Source organism: Mauremys mutica, chromosome 13 (assembly GCF_020497125.1).
Source record: "Mauremys mutica isolate MM-2020 ecotype Southern chromosome 13, ASM2049712v1, whole genome shotgun sequence".
NCBI lineage: Eukaryota > Metazoa > Chordata > Testudines > Geoemydidae > Mauremys > Mauremys mutica.
In genome coordinates, this window is record NC_059084.1 from 18,103,261 (window position 1) to 18,124,400 (window position 21,140).

Here is a 21,140-nt window from a genome sequence, read left to right on the forward strand (position 1 = left end):
CCTGTTTGCCCAGCGTGGAGCTCCGATCAGCACGGGTGGCGATGCAGTCCGAAATCAAAATAAAAAAAAGAGCTCCCGCATGGACCATGCGGATGTGATCGCTGTAAGGGCAGGCAAATCCGTTCTATCCGTTCTATCAGTGCTCCGTTACAGAAGATGAAATTCAGAATCCTTTTTTAAAAATCTCCAGACAGACGCCATAGCAGGGACTCAGCGCACTGCAGCGTGACAAGCGTAACGGAAAGCCAAAGAATCAAATGGATGCGCATGGACTGGAGGACTGAAGCTATCCCACAGTTCCTGCAGCCTCCTAAAATTATTTGCATTCTTGGCTGAGCTCCAAATGCTTCTAGGGTCAAACACAGTGCCCGCGGGTCAGGGCATAGCTTGGCAATCTACTCACCCACCCCCCACCCACCCCCAGAAGCGAAAGGTAAAACAATCCTCTGACTCTTTTACATGTCACCCTATCTTTACTGAATGCTGCAGATAGACGCGATAGTGCAGCACTCAACACCAACATCCTTGCTCCCCCCCCGTCATGGGCGGCTGATGGTACAAAATGATGGAAATCCATCCTCATCATCAGCATAAGCTGATTGTGCAAAAAGATGGAAATCCATCCTCATCATCAGCCTCAGCTGATGGTACAAAAGGACTGGTAACCGTCCTCGTCATCAGCCTATTGGCCCTAATTTTTTCTGGTGGATGGATGGTGCAATATGGCTGGTAACCATCCTCATCATAGCAACAGGGGGCTGAGCTCCATCAGCCCCCACCCTTCATGTGTAAAGAAAAGATTCAGTTGCCCCTGGACTAGCAGTGGGATGCTGGGCTTCTCTCCTACACACTGCTTAATGTCCTGTCTGGACTATCATAGCAGCTGGAGGCTGCCTTCCACTCATTTCTCACTAACAAGTCAGTGTGTCTTATTCCTGCATTCTTTATTAATTCATCACACAAGTGGGGGGACAATGCTACGGTAGCCAAGAAAGGCTGGGGGAAGAACGGAATCAACAGGTGGGGTTGTTACAGGAGCACCCCCTGTGAATAGCATACAGATAATAATTTCTGCGGGCTCTGACACAGAGCAGGTGGTTCTCTAGCACACTTGCCTATATTAGGCAGCACTGATTCTATTTTTAGATACCAAAAAGGAGGGATTGACTCAGGGAGTCATTCCCAATTTTTGCTTTTGCGCCCCTGGCTGATCGGCCAGGGGCACTTATGACAGCAGCCAATGGTACAAAACGATGGAAGGTACAATATGGCTAGTAACCACTCTTGGCTTTTGCGCCCCTGGCTGATTGACCAGGGGCACTAGCAGCAAATGGTACAAAAGGACTGGTAGCCATGATCATCCTCAGTTCCAATTTATGGAAGGATTTGGATGGTGCAATATGGCTAGTAACCATCTCTGCTGTCATGCAAAAGCAAAAGCATGCTTCTGTGTAGCGCTGCTGAATCGCCTGTGTGAGCGGCATCTAGTACACATACGGTGAGAGTCACAAACGGCAAAAAAAGCTCCATGATTGCCATGCTATGGCATCTGCCAGGGCAATCCAGGGGAAAAAGGCGCGAAATGCTTGTCTGCCGTTGCTTTCCCAGACGAAGGAGTGACTGACGACATTTACCCAGAACCACCCGCGACAATGATTTTTGCCCCATCAGGCACTGGGATCTCAACCCGGAAGTTCCAAGGGGCGGGGGAGGCTGCGGGAACTATGGGATAGCTAGGGAATAGCTACCCACAGTGCAACGCTCCAGAAATCGACGCTAGCCTCGGACCATGGACGCACACCACCGATTTAATGTGTTTAGTGTGGCCGCGCGCACTCGATTTTATAAAATCTGTTTTACAAAACCGGTTTATGCAAATTCGGAATAGTCCCGTAGTGTAGACGTACCTTCACTTGGGTGTGTAAAAACACCCGCCTGAGTGCTGCAAGTTTCAGCGCTGTAAAGTAACAGTGTAGAGAGTGCACCAGTGCTGGGAGCTACTCCCCTCGGGAGGGTGGTTTTTTTACAGTGCTGGGAGAGCCCTCTTCCAGCACTGGTGCCGCAACTACACAGCCACATTAAAGCGCTGCTAGTGAAGACATACCCTAAATCAGTTTATGCTAAACTGAAATAAAACTGATTTAAACCAAAATAAGAGTGTCCACACAACCTTTTACACTGGTTTAAGGGTTCCTCTACATGAGGAGTTAATCTGGAATCACTGTTCCTGGTTAAGACTAGTAAAACTATTTCAGAATAAGAATGCCCACATAGGGAATTAATCAGGAATAGTTTTTCTGTTTAAATTCACTCCCTACCTACATTCAATTTACTTTTCTGCGTAGACAAATCCTGTGACCTTTTGTTTAAATTCACTCCCTACCTACATTCAGATTTACTTTCCTGCGTAGACAAATCCTGTGATCTTGATATGACATCACACCTTTAAATCCCAGACTAGATATGCTTCCTAGCTCTATCTCAGTAAAATCCTCTTAGGCCATGTGTACAATTACAAGCTTACGGTGGTATAGCTACATTATGCCAACAGGAGATAGCTCTCCTGTCGACATAATAAAATGATCTCAATGAATGGTGGTAGCTGTGTCGGTGGGAGAGTGTGCCCCTTCGACATAGCGCTATGCACACAAACACTTATGCTGGCAAAAGTTATGTCACTCGGGGGTGTTTTTTCACACCTCGGAGCAACAAAAGTTTTGCCGACATAAGTGATAGTGTGGACATGACCTAAAAGACAAACCAATTGTACTTTTGAATGTGCTAACCTGGTCAAGTTTTGGTTCTAAAGTATGACTGTTTTGTCTTGACTAGCGTGAGGAGGGGAGCTGGAGGAGGCGATGGGGAACAGATAAGTGTGAAGCAGTTGAGAGGTGGGGAATAATGGGGCCAGGGCCCTTCCACTTTTTGACAGAGGCCCCACCCCCTTCCCCTCCTCTTCTTCCTGAAGGCCCTGGCCACCCACCCCTGGCCAGGTTGGCTGCTGGAGTCAGGCCAGGGGAGCCCAGGCAGTTGTGGGTCACTGTGGACCACAGGCACTGACTCCATGGGTGCTCTGGGGCTGGAGCACCCCCGGGGAAAAATTGGTGGGTGCTCTGCACCCACTGGCAGCTCCCCGCCCCCCCTGCTCACCTCCGCCTCCTGCCCTCCTCCCTTGAGCGCGCTGCCATGTCCTGCTTCTCCCCCCTCCCTCCCAGCACTTGCGCCGTGAACCAGCTGTTTCGCGGGGCAAGCGATGGGAGGGGGGGAGAAGGGGAATGCGGTGCGCTCGGAGAAGAGGTGGGGCCAGAGCATGGATTTGGGGAGGGGTCCAATAGGGTCAGGGAGTGGCGGAGTTGAGCCAGGGGGGAACGAGCTCCCACCGGCGCGAAGGAAAGTTGGCGCCTGTGCGGTGGACCCTCCACCTGTCCAGGATTGGGGCGGTCAAGAGCAGCCCATGTGCCCACCCCATGGGGGCCCCCCCATCGCCACTCAGGGCAGGAGGGTCCCCGGCTCCCCAAAGCTACTCACATACAGCTCTTACCTGGACCCAGTTCCAGCTGGGGGACTGCAGCCCAGCCATGGTAAGAGGCAGCTGTAGGGAGTCGCAGACCCTCCTGCCCTGGGTGGAGACAGAAAATGTGTTATAACTGTTATATTTAAACAAAAATACCTTTGATCAGTAATACTACTTTTATGTAGAAGACTAAAGTAACTGATGTTTGCAGTGGAAGCTCTAGTTAAGAGGGTATAATTACCTATCTATTATTGCTAAATATTAATAGCAGAAAACTTTATCAGGAAACCAAATGCATCTTTTGGTGAGAACTTAATGGATATTTGTAGTATATGAATTTTAAAATGTTATTTCAACTTTCTGTAGAATACATTTTCTCTTTGTAACAAAGAGTTTTGATGTGAAATGGAAACTAGTGATATCAAATCAGTAGGTCTTGGCAGTATTGGCTAATTTAAAAAGTGTTGTCTAACTGGACAAGATTTCCTTGCATTTTTTGAAGGGTCTGTAGTGCCTTTTTCAGGCTACTTAGCAAAGGATAGAAGCAATCTAAGACTCAGCTTCCAGATATTATAGTGATGGGCACTGAAACTATGTAAACAGACAAGCTAATTGAGATGAGAAAACACTCCACAAATTATTCCTGAGGGTATTCTGCGCCACTGCTCATGTGCAGAATTTATGTCCCCGGCAGATTTCTTTGCTTCCGTGGCTTTCTGATGGGGAAGCAAAAGGAAGCCACAAGAGCAGTCATGCGACCCTGCCCAACAGTATGTTTCAGGTGCTCATTGCAGCCGGCAGAGAGGTAAATCACTGTGGGGCAGAAGGCAGTACTGGGGAAGACCCGGCTAGTGGCTCCTACCCTGTGCCAGTATCAGCTGCTAGTCCTGGCTGGGCTGGGGAGGACGGGACTTCCTCTTCCCCTGCATGGCATCCGGGGCTGGATCAGATCCACCCCCAGATTTCTCCCCCAGATGCAGGAAGCTCTGCAGACTCCCTCCAGCCACTTTCTGTACCCATCACTTCTCAGCCGCAGGGGGGGGATCCCTGTGCAGGGAGCTGCTCCCCCTCCACCCAACTCCCATGTATCCAGACCCCCTCATAGTCAGACCCTCCCACTGAGCCTCACACTTCCTTGCACTCAGAATCTCACACCTCCTGCACCACCCCAACGAGCCTCCCACACCCAGATCCCCACCCCACGGAGCCCCAATCAGCTGCATCTGGGTTGCCACTCCACTAAGCCCCACTCCCCCAGCATGAGCCTCCTCACCCCCAGACCCTTCCCCACCCCCCGCTGAGCCCCAACGACTTTCACCTGGACCCCCTGCAGAGTTCCATTACGGTTGCATCCAGAACCCCCCAACAAACCCCTGTGCATCCAGATCCTCCCCTTCTCCCCCCCTTCCCCCGCATCTGGATCCTCCACTGAGCCACCCACACACAGATAGGCCCACACAGAACCTTCTCAACCCACACTTGGATCCCCCCACACTAAGCCCCTCCCCATTTGGACCTGGTGTACCTGGTATGGAGAGGCGGGGCCCTGGGGTGTTTCTGGGGCAGGCCCGGTCCTTGCGGTGTGTCACGGTTGCATACAGCCTCACTGCTGAGTCCATGTCCTGGGGTGGGAGCTGCACAACGATCTCCCACCTCTGTGCAGCCAGTGGCCTGTGCTCCCTAATGCCATGCTGGAGCATCCACATTTATTTGACAAATAAAATTTGCAGAATTTTAAAATATTGTGTGCAGAATTTTTAATGTTTTGGTGCAGAGTGCCCTCAGGAGTAACAAATACATAGGTGTCTTTCTTTGGGCAGTTCATTATAACATTTGGTTCTGTTTATTCAGTGACCTCAGCCTCTGCAAGTAGTCTTAAGTAGAAAAGGAGTTAAACTCTGTCAGTAATTTAGTGTGGGGAAATGTAATGTCATCAAGATAAGTGTTTTTAAATGAGCAGTAAGGTCCAGGATGCTGAGAGATCTTGACCCTTATTCTTCCACTGCAAAATACAAGGGCTCTCATTAAAGTTGTTATAATCTGGCAAGAAAATTACCTTTTGAACCAGCCACATGAGGATTTGAATCCACAAGCTCTAGCATCATCTAGGTCCCTACACTGCTTGGCCATCTGAATGAAGTTTGTGCTCTGTTCCTTATAGGAAGGACTATGCTAGTTAAGCGTGAGGCTTTATTACAACAGCTGAATGGCTCCTCAAGGATCAAAACCATTGCCCAGCATCAGGCCAGACCTGTGACAACCATGGCCTAAATTGAAGAGACCCTTATAACTAACTACTAGCCTCCTTTGTCTTTCTTCACAAAAGCATAGGAATACACGAGATTTTGGATTATGTGGTACTTTATGTATTCACAAGCATGGCAAGTGTTTGTGAAAAATCCAAGGAACTAGACTCACGACACGACATGCTTTGTATTTTACAAAGGCAAAATGAACTCTTCTGATTCCTACTAATTCAACATTTAGAGGAGGATTAAATGCGCATACAACCTGAACTACCTCTTTACCTGTAAGAGGGTTCTCTCAGTGTTAGGATGAAGCATTGGGGAGCTTGAGTTAGTGCTACTTACACTGTGTTTGTTTTGTGGACAGAGGACTTCCATGTCCAGGATTCTTAAGATAGCATCTTTCACTGATGAGAGCACACCCAAAATTAGATGGAATTCAGAGAAGAATGGAAATGATCTAAGAATTGGAAGAATTGATTTATTTAGTCAGATAACTAATTTATGGATTAGTTTTCTGAAGTAGCAGTAACTACTACTCCCCTGTAGTTTTTGTTTCTGTGTATGTGTCTGAAAATGAATATAGGCTAGTATTAGGGAAGAAATTTCTATTGAGAGATTCCCATCTGGTTTCCAAGGTGGTCTTGGAAGGGATGAGAGAAAGTGATAAAACATATTCATAACATTACAACCACTGTCTGCAGTATAATTACAGGTGTCTAGAAAAAAAGTCCCAAACTTGCCAAACTAGTCGTTTTCATTCCCACTTCCCATTCTAACTATCTTTCCCTCTCAGTTGCTCTACTTTCATTCTCTTGTTGGTGATTTAATTTCACTGGTTCTCTGGCAACTAGAGATTCTTTCAGGTGACCAAACCTGAATTTCCTGTTTTAAAAAGCAGTTGGGAGAGAAAACTGATCCTTCAACAACCTTTCTCACGCACAAACAATTACATGAAACCAAATTTTGACCTATTTGCTGGTCACCTTTAAGTCTGGCAGAACTGTCCACTCTTAAATTCATTCAGTACATAAAATGGCAGCATATCAGTAACTGAGATTCTCTTTGTGATCCCCATCACCATAGTATCTGAGCACCTCACAAACTTTAATGTATTTATCCTCACAATACCCTTGTGTAGTGCAGTGCTGCTATTCCCATTTCACCAGTGGGGAACTCAGACACAGAGAGACTGGGCCAATATTTGTAAAGATATTTAGATGTAGTTTGGTCAGCATTGAAGTGGCTAACTGATTTAGGAGCCTAAATATATTTTTAAGGGATTTAGGCACTTGTGAGGCAAAATCCCATTGAGGGTCCCCAAATACCTTTTAAAATCAGGTCCTAAGTAACTTGCCCAAGGAAGTCTCCCAGGTCTCCCAAGTGTTGGGCTAGTCCCTTAACCATTGGACCATCCTTTCTCTAAGACATATATGATTTCCATGAGGTAACTGAATTATCCTCTTGATCATTATAAAATTGTATATATTAGGTACATAAAAGTAAAAAAAAATGCAGCTGTCTTCATGTAGAACAGTAAGACATTCCCGTTTTATTATAAGTATTCTAGCCTGTTCAGTTTGTTCTTTGCTCAGATTTATGTTGAAGGCTTTAGTCTTAGGGGGCTGTTGTCACATTTGGGAGATAGCAATAAACTTCTGTAAGTATTTTGAATGTGGAAGTGACTAGTGAAACAGAATTTCCAGAACAGAGGATACATTTTGTGACTGTTGCTTAGCAGTACATGGTGTATGTACTGTTCATGCAGTAATACCAAGTACTTAATCACAGAGAGATAATGAAATTCTCACCCCTGTGTTAAAATGTAATATGAGAATGCAGCAGCAAGAGTGAAAATACCTACAGCCTGTGGCTGCTATCCCCCATGGAGAGGCCTTGTCACTAAGGGTATGGCTACACTTACGGTTTGGAGCGCTGGTAGTTTGCAGCGCTGCTCATCCAGCTGTGCAGGAGCAGCGCTGGTGTGTGGCCACATTTGCAGCATTAGCAGCACTGTTGGGAGTGATGCATTATGGGCAGCTTCCCAGCATTCAAGTGGCCGCAACGTGCTTTTCAAAAGAGGGGAGTGGAGTGGGGTCTAGTGTGACAGGGAGCGGGGGGAGAGAGAGAGTGGATTTTTGGAGCCAACACTGTGTGTTTAGCTTCCTGCCTTGAAAAATCAGAACATTTTTCCGACCCCTTAGTCTTAACTCTTAATTGCAAACAGCCTGCAGCCAACACGACTCCCCGCTGTTTCATTCGCTCCCTGCCTGCCTCTCATTTGATTGTTTACAGCCAGGTACAGATTGATCACAGCAAACAGGAGCTCTGTTTGTTTTTTAGATAAGCAGCCTGGAGCTCGTTCACAACAAAACAAAGAGAGGCTGCATAACAAAACAAAGAAAGTAATTTATAAAAGCATTCTGGGATACACCTTATACCCTGGAGGCCAATCACAGCGCTGGTGTGTGGCCACACTTGATGACCAGCGCTGCAGCACCAGCGCTGGAATCCTTATTCCCCATGCTGAGTGAGGTGTATGGCCAGCGCTGCAGCCAGGGAGTTGCAGCGCTGCAAGTGCCCTGCAGGTGTGGCCACTTACTAATTGCAGCGCTGGTGGAGGCTTTCCAGCGCTGCAAATCGCCAGTGTAGCCATACCCTAAGGGTATGTCTTCACTACCAGTGCTAAAACGCTGCCACGGCAGCGCTTTAACATGGCTGTGTAGTGACAGCACCAGCACTGTAAAAAAACAACCCCCACAAGGGGAGTAGCTACCAGCGCTGGGAGCATGGCTACCAGCGCTGGTGCACTGTCTACACTGCCACTTTACAGAGCTGAAACGTACATCATTCAGGGGCTGTTTTTTTCACACCCCTGAAAGAGAAAGTTGCTGCGCGGTAAAGTGGCAATGTAGAAAAGGCCTAAGTTAAGATTTACCTACACTACAGCCTATGCTGGCATAGCTACGTCAACATAGCTGTGCAAATAGCCCCCCCTCTCCTCCGGCTTAAATGCAGCCTACACCAACAGCAGGAGTTTTTGTGCCAGTGTAGAAACACCACCATCCCAAACAGTATTAGGTAAGTCAACAAAAGCCCTTTTCCGGTGGCATAGCTATGTGTACATTGGGGTTTTTATCTGTAAAACTACATTGGTCCTGATTGTGTTTTTTTTGTTTGTTTGTTTGTTTTTTTCAAACCCTTGATCAACGTAGCTATGCCAACATAACTTTTAAGTATAGACCAAGCCTTATTAACCAGAAGGAGAACTTCAAAAGTGCCTTGGGGCAGTAAGTCCACATAAAGTCAGCCTCTGGTTTCTAAGCATCAGCAGCGGCTGAGCATATAGCTAATCCCTCATGTATTGAAAGAAGCTGGGAAACACTGCATATTTTAAGCTTCCTAAAACATATATTAGAGAATGTTTTACCTGTGTAACTATGTACTGTTGCAAACCCCTAATGTAGACATGCTTCACCCGTGTAAAGAGGCTTTACACAAGAGTGGTTTACTTCAGTGAAAATTTCACTAATATAGACAGGGCTCTAATGTTTGTGACTGGGTTAATTGGCAAAATTTTGATTTAGATTTCAAAATGCTTCAAAATTTGAGGTGTTTGGAGACAGACTCTGGTTAAGGCTTACACATAGTTTTGTTCACCTCACATTTGGGAATAACTAGGCATGGTGTGTTACAACAGATATTGGGGTTAAAATAAAAGGGAAATACACATCACAAAGCTGTGATGTATATTTTGCTTGGATATTGCAGTTTGTATAATTGGGAGATCCCCTATTTCTGATATCCAAATCTGTTACTTGTTTCTTCAAGTCTACTCTGCCAAATCAAACTTTGGTGATATTGGCACTGGAGTCATAACTGCATCTTTCTCTTCTAGAGTTCTTATAATAGGATTGTAAGACTGAAAGGGACCTTGAGAAGTCTCCTTGCTTAGTCCTCTGCACCCAAAGCTGGACTAAGTATTTTCTAGACCATCCCTGACAGGTGTTTGTCTAACCTGCTCTTAAAAATTCCCAATGACGGAGATTCCACAGCCTCCCTAGGCAGTTTATTCCAGTGCTTAACTACCCTGACAGTTAGGAAGTTTTCCTAATGTCCAAGCTAAACCGCCCTTGCTGCAGTTTAAGCCCATTGCTTCTTGTTCTATCCTCAGGTTAAAGGGAATGATTTTTCTCTCTCCTTGTAACAACCTGTTATGTTCTTGAAAACTGTTATCATGTCCCATCTCAGTCTTCTCTTCTCCAGACAAAACAAACACAATTGTTTTCAATCTTCCCTCACAGGTCGTGTTTTCTAGACCTTTAATTATTTTTCTTGCTTTTCTCTGGACTTTCCCCAGTTTGTCCACATCTTTTCTGAAATGTGGCGTCAGAACTAGAATCAGTACTCCCGTTGAGGAGCACGTAGTAGATCTCGTGTCTTGGTAACAATACTCCTGCTAATACATCCCAGAATGACGTTTGTTTGATTTTTTTTTGCAACAGTGTTGTTACACTGTTGACTCATAATTAGCTTGTGATCCACTACTGACCCCAGATCCCTTTCCGCAGTGCTTCTTCCTAGGGAGTCATTTCCCCTTTTGTATGTGTGCAACTGAATGTTTCTTCCTAAGTGGAATACTTTGTATTTGTCCTTATTGAATTTCATCCTGTTTACTTCAGACCATTTCTCCAGTTTTTCCAGATCATTTTGAATTTTAATCTGATCCTCCAAAGCACTTGCAGCCCCTCCCATCTTGGTATTATCCACTTTATAAGTGTACTCTCTATGCCATTATCTAAATCATTAATGAAGATATTGAACAGAACTGGACCCAGAACTGATCCCTGCAGGATCCCACTCGATATGGCCTTCCAGCTTGACTGTGAACCACTGATAACTACTCTGTGGGAACGGTTTTCCAACCAGTTATGCACCCATCTTATAGTAGCTCTATCTAGGTTGCATTTCCCTAGTTTGTTTATGAGAAGGTAATGTAAGACAGTATCAAAAGCCTTACTAAAGTCAAGATATACCACATCTACTGTCCCCATCACCCCCAAAAAGGCTTGTTACTCTTTCAAGGAAAGCTATTAGTTTGGTTCCTGACTGTTACTTTTCACCTTTTCATCTCCTAGGTGTCCGCAAATTGATTGATTAATTATTTGCTCCATTATCTTTCTGGGTACTGAAGTTAAGCTGACTGGTCTGTAATTCCTCAGGTTGTCCTTATTCCCCTTTTTACAAATTAGCACTATATTTGTCCCGTGGAATCTCATGGGTTTTACATGACTTTTAGAAGATAATCACTAATGGCTCAGATATCTCCTCAGTCAACTCCTTGAGTATTCTAAGATGTATTTCATCAGGCCCTGGTGACTTGAAGACTCTAATTTATCTAATTTCTAACTTCTTCTTTCCCTATTTTAGCCTCCAATCCTACCTCGTTTTCAGTGGCATTCATTGTTAGATGTCCAATTGCTACTAAACTTTTTGGTGAAAACTGAAACAAAAAAGTCTTTTAGCACTTCTGCCATTTCCACATTTTCTGTTACCCTTTATGTCTCTATCTAGTTTAATCTCGTTTGTGCCTTGGCCTTTCTAATTTTGTCCCTACATGCTTGGATTGTTTATTTATATTCATTCTTTGTAATTTGACCTAGTTTCGACTTTTTGTAGGATTCTTTTTTGAGTTTCAGATAATTGAAGATCTCCTGGTTAAGCCAGGGTGGTCTCTTGCCATACTTCCTGTCTTTCCTGCACAGTGGAAGAGTTTGCTCTTGTGCCCTTAATAATGTGTTTTTGAAAAATTGCCAACTCTCTTGAACTGTTTTTCCCCTTAGACTTGTTTCCCATGGGATCTTACCTACCAACTCCCTGAGTTTGCTAAAGTCTGCCTTCTTGGAATCCATTATCTTTATTGTGCTTTGTTATTTATTTATTCTTCTCTTCCTCTGATTTCCTTTTTTAAATAGGTACTCACAAACTTTTTGTAGCGGGGGGAGAAGGGAAAATAGGAGGAGGGAAATTTCATACTCAATTTTTTACTTTCTATTCTTTGTTATATCCTACTTAGAAGTGTGAAAATAAATTATTATTGGGCAAACATGTCTTTCTACTCCTGAGTTCCTTCTAGGGGTAAACCATTTTTTTTTTTATAATCAGGGTGGATATTGTCACTTTTGTTTTTACATTTCATGTTATCAGTGGTGGATTTAAAATGGAGGGAAGATAGAGATGCCTAGAATTTAGACGTCTGGGATTCCCCATTCAAGTATAGAAAGTTTAGGATACTTGGTTAGATTATAGGTCATAACACGCTTCTTTTTTATTCCCAGTGTTCTAATTTAATTTATAAAAATGGTATTCTTCCTTCCAGCCCCATTTTAAAAAAGGATAGTTGTTTAATAAAAGTCTGGAATTCAGTCAACTTTAGACTTTGGAACTCTTTTTTTTTTCCTCTTGGTCTTTTTCTAGGGATAGTTAGAAAATCATGAAATGTAATCAAATCAACTTGTCCTTGCTTTTCCTAACCTGCTTGCTGCCCATCTCACTGACATTAACTGAGGCCATGTCTGCTTATACACTTGCACCAATGTAATTAGAATGGTTTATTTAAACCAGTGAAACCTGTGTGGACACTTTTAATTCAGTTTAAGAGTTGCTTATTTCAGGTTAGTTTAAACATATTCCTAAACAATAAGGCTTTACAGGTTTTATAGGCAGAGCTAAGTTTGGTACGGGTATAATATTTTTTGTCAAAAAAGCTATGCCTTTAAAAGCAAAGACACAGTTATATCTGTATAAAACAGTATAGCTTATTTTGCTTCTCTGAGCCAGAATAAGCTATACTGATATAAGCACTTTTATACCAGTATAACTGTGCCTATACTAGGGAGATTTTACTGTTTTTACTATGCCGACATAGTTGAAGTGGTAAACTTTTCAGTGTAGACAAGGCCTAAACTAAATCCAAATAAGCCAGGTTTAAAGGAAAATAAGAATGTCCATCCAGCCTTTTGCACTAGTTTAAGTAAATCATTTCAAAATCACATCTTAAGTTAAAGTGGTGCAACTCTGTGGTGCATCCACTAGGAAAAAGTGTAATATAGACCCTCTTTGTCAGTGGTTCTCGACCTGCGGGCCGCTTGCGGCCCAATCAGCACACAGCTGTGGCCCATGAGACATCTTCATGGCCATACTGGTAGTATATATATTGTGTGGACGTAACACATAAAGAGCTGCATATGTGGCCCACACTGGTAAATGGGTTGAGAACCACATGAAAAGTTTGGTTCAAGTGGTTTGTCCAGCATGACAGGAACTTTGTGGGAGAGGCAGGGATAGAATCCTGGTCTCCAGCATATTAAATTGCCTCAAACTTGAGACCATCCTTTCTCTGTCTACAGTACCTTGTCTCATGCACTATAAATCTTTCCGTTTCATAACAAATAAGGTAGGGGGTTCTACAGACTACAGCTTCCTTCACAATACACCCCTGAGTCATTCGCTGAGCATGGTCCATCTATCCTGTGCACTGAATGAATGAAGCAGGGGTCCTGTGGAAAAAATAGTATGTGATTATGCAGTTAAAGACTGTATCATAATGCATATGCACAGGCATTCTTAATTCTGGCATTTGGGAATGTTTGAGTGTTTGACTTTGCAACCCTACTGTTCACATGTTTTGTTAAAATGCCATATTCTAAATTTTCAAATCAGCAAACTGAAAAAGCAGAATTTTTATAATGTGGAACCATACTGATTCCCATGTGTATCATCAGCTGGGTTGGGACCTTTAGATCCACAGCACAGATCTCTGCTACTTGAACTAATGGACTGACTGGTAGCAGTAATAAGCTGTTAGTGTCTATCTGGGCCAATAGGGAATGAAACATATTTGGCCAGTGAGTTTTACATCAGAGGACTGTAGTGACTCCAGAATCCTGGATTCCATTCCAGGTTCTGGAGGGGAATGTGCTCTAGAGGTTTCAGAACCTTCTGCCTCTGTCTCTTGGCCTTCCCCAAACCCGACCCCTTCTATATCTTGTTTCCCTCAGCCTGTCGCAACTCTACCCATCTTCCCCGACTCCTGTGTTTTTCTCCCCATCTTTTCCCTCCCTCCCCAAACTCAGTATCCCCACAATTTTGTCTCAGGCAACCTTAACTATAGGTGTCACCATCAGCTCTGCCTATAAACAGTTTCTACATAGACCTCAGTTTTGTTTCAGTGGCAATCAGTTGCTCTAAATTATGTTGATATATATGTGGTGGGACTGTGTTTACTGCTTAGAGGCGCCCGGTCTGTTTCTGATTCTGACTTGCTCAGTTGACTCAGGCAAGTCCCTCCTTGTCTCCATTTTTTCATTGTCAGATGAAAATTACAATGCAGCCCTTACGTACCTTATGTGATGGTTGTGAGATATCATTAATGTTTCTACAGGGCAGAGGCGCTGACTTTCCAAAGTACCGGGGGGTGCTCAACTCGCGGCTCTGCCCCAGGGCCCGCCCTCAACCCTCCCCCTAAGGCCCCACCCTCACCTCGCCTCTTCCGCCCGTTCCCCCAAGTACCCTGCTTTCTCGCTCCTCACCCCCCAGTCTCCTGCACACCGCGAAACAGCTGTTCGCGGCGGGCAGGATGAGGGGAGGAAGAGGGGGAGGCAGTGATCTGTGGGGCCTGCCAGGAGGCACTGGAAAGGATGCGGGGGGAGCTGATAGGGGGGCTCCAGGGCTGGAGCACCCACGGAGTCAGCGCCTATGCTGCAAGACACTTCTAGTATTCACTAAAGAATATTCTCAGGTGTTGTCTACACAAGAAAGTTGCACTGGTTTAAATTAAATTAATTTTTAAAACAGTTTAGTTAAACCAATGCAAACCCTTGTGTGGTCATTCTTATTTTGCTGATTAAGAGTTAGCTTAACTCTATTCTTAGTCAGTTTAAACCAGATTTATTTAGGTTTTTGTTTAAATGGACTAGGAATGTATTTAAACTAAACCGAAATAAACCACTCTTAAATCAAAAGTGATCTCTCAGCCTTTTGAACTAGTTTAAAATAATATCTTTAATTAAACCAGTGCAACTGTCTCAGGTAGGTAGGGCCACAGATGAATAGTCCTCTGAAAGTGCCTTTTCTTGGTTGTACCTTCTTCCATCTGATTTTCTTGTATTTGTGTGTGGTGGTTTTATTTTAAATTGTTACTTTATTTCATCATATTGTTGATTGATAATCACTGGCTAGAGAAGTGCTACAGTGCTTGTGGGCCTCCTGGGAGATGCCATACAGCACTGTACATGTCCTGGAAAATAACTGCCCTGTCTAGAAAATTCCAGATAATCACCTTCTGCTGTACTGCCACTAACATTAGAAGACGTATTTAAAATATTTTACTGGAAGTTCCAACAATTAACTGCCACCATCCTCTTCGTTCTCAGTTGATCAGCCTATCATAATTACTGTTGTATGATTGACCGCAGCTGAGAAGAGTTCATTGCTAATTGGGGTAGATTCTGTTGATGTTTTCATAAATATGTTTGGGCTAGCACAAGCACCTTCTTAGCCGAGAGTTTCTCTTTTCCGTAATTTATATTCTTCTCCAAGCCTGTGATTGGCCTGCATTCTCCAAATACATCCCAATATCATAGACTTACTTTCTACTGGCAGTACAATCCTAGCTGGAGCATTTCCTGAACTTGCACAATGAGCAAACTTAATTGCTTCAGCCTCTGAGTATTTATTTTCTCAAGCTGTTGGTTTCCTGAGACCAGCAGCTGTGTGAAGATTCTGCACGTATTTTTGACTGGGCTAGTGGCCAAGAATGTTCGGTTACATGAGCAACTGTCTGTAACTTTCTGGGGCACGTGACTTTTGTAGCTGGTTGGACACCATTCTACCTTTTCTATCTAGTCTGATTGCTGATGGCTGTATAAAACACACCATCTGTCAATGACATTTAGAAAATTAAATGCGCAAACATACGTTAGTCTTTTGACAGTGATCTGCACCGTTGTGGCAGACCAAGATTTAATTCCCAGTATCAAACTTAGGCCGTAATGTCTCAGTGAGGCGTTTTTACACTGCTGTAAGTTCATCAGTGCAAATCCCCTAGTGCATACATGCTGCAGGAGAGCAAGGCAACTACACTAGTGCAGAGAAACCCAGCATATTATTATTATTTTATTGCCATAGTACATAGGAGCCCCCTCCATGCTTTAGGACCTCATTGTGCTAGGCACTCTACTAGCACAGAACAAGGTGTTAAGAGCTGATAAGTGCTGTGGAGCTAGTCCATTCTGCCTCAGGTTGTGGGAGAAAGAGTGCCTTGTGTCTCCACAGGTTACATCTTTAGAAATGTAAAGGTAGATATTGATGAGCTAGGAAGGAGATCTTACCTTCCCCTTGGAGGATAGTGGCTGCAACACATACCCTTGTTTACACTAGCTATAGTGGCAAATCTTCATAATGGAGTTTAGGCTTATACTGGCAAAAATATTTTTTAAATATAGCAAAACTTTTTAAGAATAGACCAGGCCCTACTGTGGTGGATGTTAAGGGAGGGTTGTGTGTGTGTGCATATGTGATGCAGGAAGAGGATGGATGGACTTGCTGATGACAGTAAATGTTACTATAGAGTTCATTTTGTCTTGCCACTTCAGTATGAACTCTATGGAGTGATGTGCAATTTAATATGAATCTGTGTAACTCTTGCTGCTCTCTGGATCTAAACAGGTCTCACAATACAGCTTAGTTAAGAGTGCTACATCTTTTGGAATGTTTTGTAAATCAGCAAAATTGCTTCCTGTTAGAAATGGTTAGTGTTAGGCCATGTCTACACTACAGCCTCTAAGGAGGCACAGTTGTGGTGCGTAATGTAGACCCTTCCTAAGTTTTTCTGTCGATGCAGTTAATCTATCTCTCTGAGAGGTGGTATCTAGGTCAATGGAAGAATTCTTCCTTCGACCTTCTCGCATCTACACCAGGGGTTAGGTCAGTGGTTCTCAAACTTTTGTACTGGTGACCCCTTTCACATAGCAAACCTCTGAGTGCGCCCCCCCTTATAAATTAAAAAGACTTTTTTATATACTTAACACCATTATTAATGCTGGAGGCAAAGCAGGGCTTGGGGTAGAGGCTGACAGCTTGTGACCCCCCCCCTAATAACCTCGCGACCCCCTGAGAGTCCCGACCTCCAGTTTGAGAACCCCTGGGTTAGGTCAATCTAACCACAGTAATCAGGACACAATGTTTTTCACAGCCCTGAGCTACATAGTTAGTCAATCTAATTTTGAAGTGTAGACCAGCCTCAGTTTGGCAGGCATTTGTTTGAAGGGGAGAAGTGACTGAAGAGACCTATGGGAAAAGTCCCCCGATCTTTTTTTTTAAAATCTGTTTTGTTTCAGACTTTTACTGCTCTGTTTGTTCATTTAAAAAGTTTAAGGAAAATTTAAGCAGGTGTTTAAATTAAGCCTATTACGTAATTAGCATTCACCTTTGGTTTGTCAAGATTTATTCAGTGAGAGCTGATTGTCTACTACAGGTGATTATTTAATTGTGCCTTCTAAAATATGGCAGTAAATTCTTCGTAATCCAGCCAAACTTTCCATGTTAATTAGAAATCAATTCAATTTGGTAACAAGAAAAAAAAAATCAAACACTCAAATATTATTTCCTCCTGTATCTTTTGACTCACTGTCAGTCCTTTATCACAAGAGAAGTTTAAATAGAGGTTAACCTTTTCTTGATCATAAATAATTCCTCTTAAAGATCTTAATCAAACACAAAAATGGAGGCCAAGAATAAAAACGTTAATAAATTCAAAATTTATAATAGGTCCTTTGAGGATCTCAACCCTATTACCTAATTTTTCAGTGGGGAACAGATAATGCCTAAAATCCTGGTTGGAGGCTTCATTTGTTGGTGGTTGGTTAGTTTGTTTTTTAATGGAAGAAAGAAGGATGACTTGATGGGTGTTCATTGAAGCAAGCTGGTCAAGCTGTTTTTTGGGGCTGAATCTCACTTCCCAATCCCTTCATATTTTTGCTTGTTTTTCACAGGATACAGGGATCAACAGGGATATTGTGATGTTAAAAATTCATGTTTGAAAAAGTTTTGAGATCTTGAAATGACATGTTCCATAAAAGTACAAATATTACTATTTTGGGAGCATATTTATAATATATTTTAGGGACCAAAGAGACAAGTGAAATTTTCCTAGATCAAAAATGTCGAAGGTTTATTGAAATAAAGGGAAGAAAATCTAGATTGCTCATTTACCACATATTAATTTGTGGCTCCTATATTTCCCTCCTTCAGCTTTATAGCCTCTGGTTCCCACTGCGTTACTTGACCTATTGCCATCAAGAATGACAAATATTGTTGTATCTTTGCTGCTTAAACTTAAGGTATAACTCTAGTAAAGAACTGTCCACTGCTACGCTTCATCACTGTATCCTGTATGCTTCAGAATTACTCATGAAAAGAAGAAAAGTTTATTTTAAATTTAATCCTGAGTGTAAGCTGAGAGCTTTCTAACAGCATGTATGGGCATTGCATAGCTATGTCCCAGCTACCAGTTTTATCAACTACTTGTTGAAAAGAGATTGAGAAATAGTACAGTGAAACAGTAAAGAAATGCAGACTGCAGAGCTATGTAGATCTTGATTGGATGCATTTTCAGCAAACATTTCAGGAAGTATATTATGGACTCTTTAAATGTGTTATTGTATTTGTTATAGATCCTGGCTCTGCCGAACGCACAGCACAAAAGAGGAAGTTTCCCAGCCCTCCACACTCTTCCAATGGCCACTCCCCACAAGATGCATCTACGAGCCCTATTAAAAAGAAAAAGAAGCCTGGCCTATTGAACAGTAACAATAAAGAGCAGGTAATGGAACTCATTGTCTTAATGTGATAGTAGCACATGAAATAATTAAGGATGTAATGAGAATGGATCTGGAGCTTTCTCCTCTTTACTCAGTTTCATATTGAACTGCAGATCTCCATTAGCTGATTGTGGTGAATGGACAAGATAGCTAAATAGGCCTTTGTCTTCCCTAATATCTGTGAAAACAAGGGGCACTCTGTGAAGCCAAAACATAGGAAACTTAAACTAAATCAAATGAAATGCTACTTTTCTTAGCATATTGCTAACATGTGGACTTCTGAGCAAAAGAAGTTATTGAGGAATATATTATAAATTATATTAATTAATTTAGCTAGATCTTTTAAAAGGACAAAATTTATTCATAACAGTATTTGTCGTCATTAATATGGAAATAGTATCAGGAAAATCAAAACTCAGGTCTGAGAAGGATTTCCCCTCCCCCTTACCCCTGTTACAAGCATTAACAAGTATCTATGTGCTTTATAACCACCTGGTGGGGAATATTTCCCCTGAATCACTGAATAGTGGCCATTGTCTAAATCAAACCAGATGAATCAAAGGGTCACACTCATTGTGGGTATTTTTATTTTGTATGTCCAGTTGAAATTACAGATGCACCATATAATATTGTTCAGAGTTTACCTGACCTGCTGGAACAAATTCAGAAGCTGGTTTGAGCACCCTCTGAAAAACTGGGCTGTCAGTTAATCGCAGTTAAATCAAGCGATTAACGGAAAACAAATTAACTAGATTAAAAAAATGTAGTCGTGATTAATCACAGTTTTAATCACATTGTTAAAAAATAAGAGAATACCAATTTAAATGTATTATAAATATTTTTGGATGTTTTTCTACATTTTCAAATATATTGATTTCATTTACAACACAGAATACTATTTTTTATTACAAATATTTGGACTGTCAAGAAGATAAAAGAAATAGGATTTTTCAATTCACCTCATACTAGTATTATAGTGCAATCTCTTTATTGTGAAAGTGTAACTTAAAAATGTAACTTTATTTTTTACATTACTGCACTCAAAAACAAAACAATGTAAAACTTCAGAGCCTACAAGTCCACTCAATCCTACTTCTTGTTCAGTGAATCGCTAAGACAAAGAAGTTTGTTTACATGTGTGGGAGATAATGTTGCCTGCTTCTTATTTACAGTGTCACCTGAAAGTGAAAACAGGCATTCTCCTGGCACTGTTGTAGCCGGTGTTGCAAGATATTTATGTGCCAGATATGCTAAACATTTGTGTGCCCCTTCATGCTTCTAGCACCCTTCCAGGGGACATGCTTCCAAACAGATGACGCTCATTTAAAAAAAAAAAAAGAAGCGTTAATTAAATTTGTTACTGAACACCTTGGGGGAGAATTGTATGTCTCTTGCTCTGTGATTTTATGTGGATTCTGCCATATATTTTGTGTTAGGGCAATCTTGGATGATGACCCAACATATGTTGTTTGATTTAAGAACACTTTCACTGCAGATTTGACAAAACACAAAGAAGATACCAATATGAGATTTCTAAAGATAGCTACAGCACTCAGCCCAAGGTTAGAGAATCTCAAGTGCCTTCCAACATCTGAGGGTATGGCTACACTTACGGTTTGCAGCGCTGGTGGTTTGCAGCGCTGGTGATCCAGCTGTGCAGGGCCAGTGCTGGTGTGTGGCCACACTCACAGCTACCAGCGCTGGTGTGTGGCCACATTTGCAGTATTAGCAGCGCTGTTGGGAGTGCTGCATTATGGGCAGCTATCCCAGCATTCAAGTGCAACAACGTGCTTTTCAAAAGAGGGGGGTGGAGGATGGTGTACTGTGACAGGGAGCGGGGAAGATAGAGTGGATTTTTGGAGCCAACACTGTGTGTTAGCTTCCTGGATTGGAAAAATCACAAAATGTTCATGAGCCCTTAGTCTTAACTCTTAATTGCAAACAGCCTGCCTCCAACACGGACTCCCCGCTGTTTCACTCACTCCCTGTGGTGTACTGTGACAGGGAGCGGGGAAGAGAGAGATTGGAAAAATCACAAAATGTTTGCGAACCCTGCATCCAATGCTGTTTCCCCTGCCTCTCATTTGATCGTTCACAGCCAGGTACAGATAGCTCCTGTTTGCTGTGATCAGTGTTTGTTTTTTTAGATTAGCAGTTCAACGGAGCTCCGATGGGCTCCGTTCTGTTTCATTCACTCTCCCTGCCTGCCTCTCATTCGATTGTTTACAGCCAGGTACAGATGATCACAGCAAACAGGAGCTCTGTTTGTTCGGAGCTCCGATGGGAGCTCGTTCACAACAAAACAAAGAGAGGCTGCATAACAAAACAAAGAGTAATTTATAAAAGCATTCTGGGATACAGCTTATACCCTGGAGGCCAATCACAGCGCTGGTGTGTGACCACACTTGATGACCAGCGCTGCAGCACCAGCGCTGGAATCCTTATTCCCCATGCCGAGTGAGGTGTACAGCCAGCGCTGCAGCCAGGGAGTTGCAGCGC

The 21,140-nt window shown here is 42.9% G+C and overlaps 1 protein-coding gene across 11 annotated transcripts in view; it reads left to right on the top strand.

The window, feature by feature from the left end:
- Window positions 1–21,140, top strand: part of ZMYND8 (zinc finger MYND-type containing 8) — a 135,307-nt gene that overhangs the window by 49,669 nt on the left and 64,498 nt on the right. For all 11 annotated transcript variants that reach the window (XM_044986029.1, XM_044986030.1, XM_044986032.1 and 8 more), the window contains one exon: window positions 18,495–18,643. In XM_044986029.1, coding sequence (XP_044841964.1) covers window positions 18,495–18,643 — 149 coding nt within the window. The remainder of the gene's footprint in view (window positions 1–18,494; window positions 18,644–21,140) is intronic.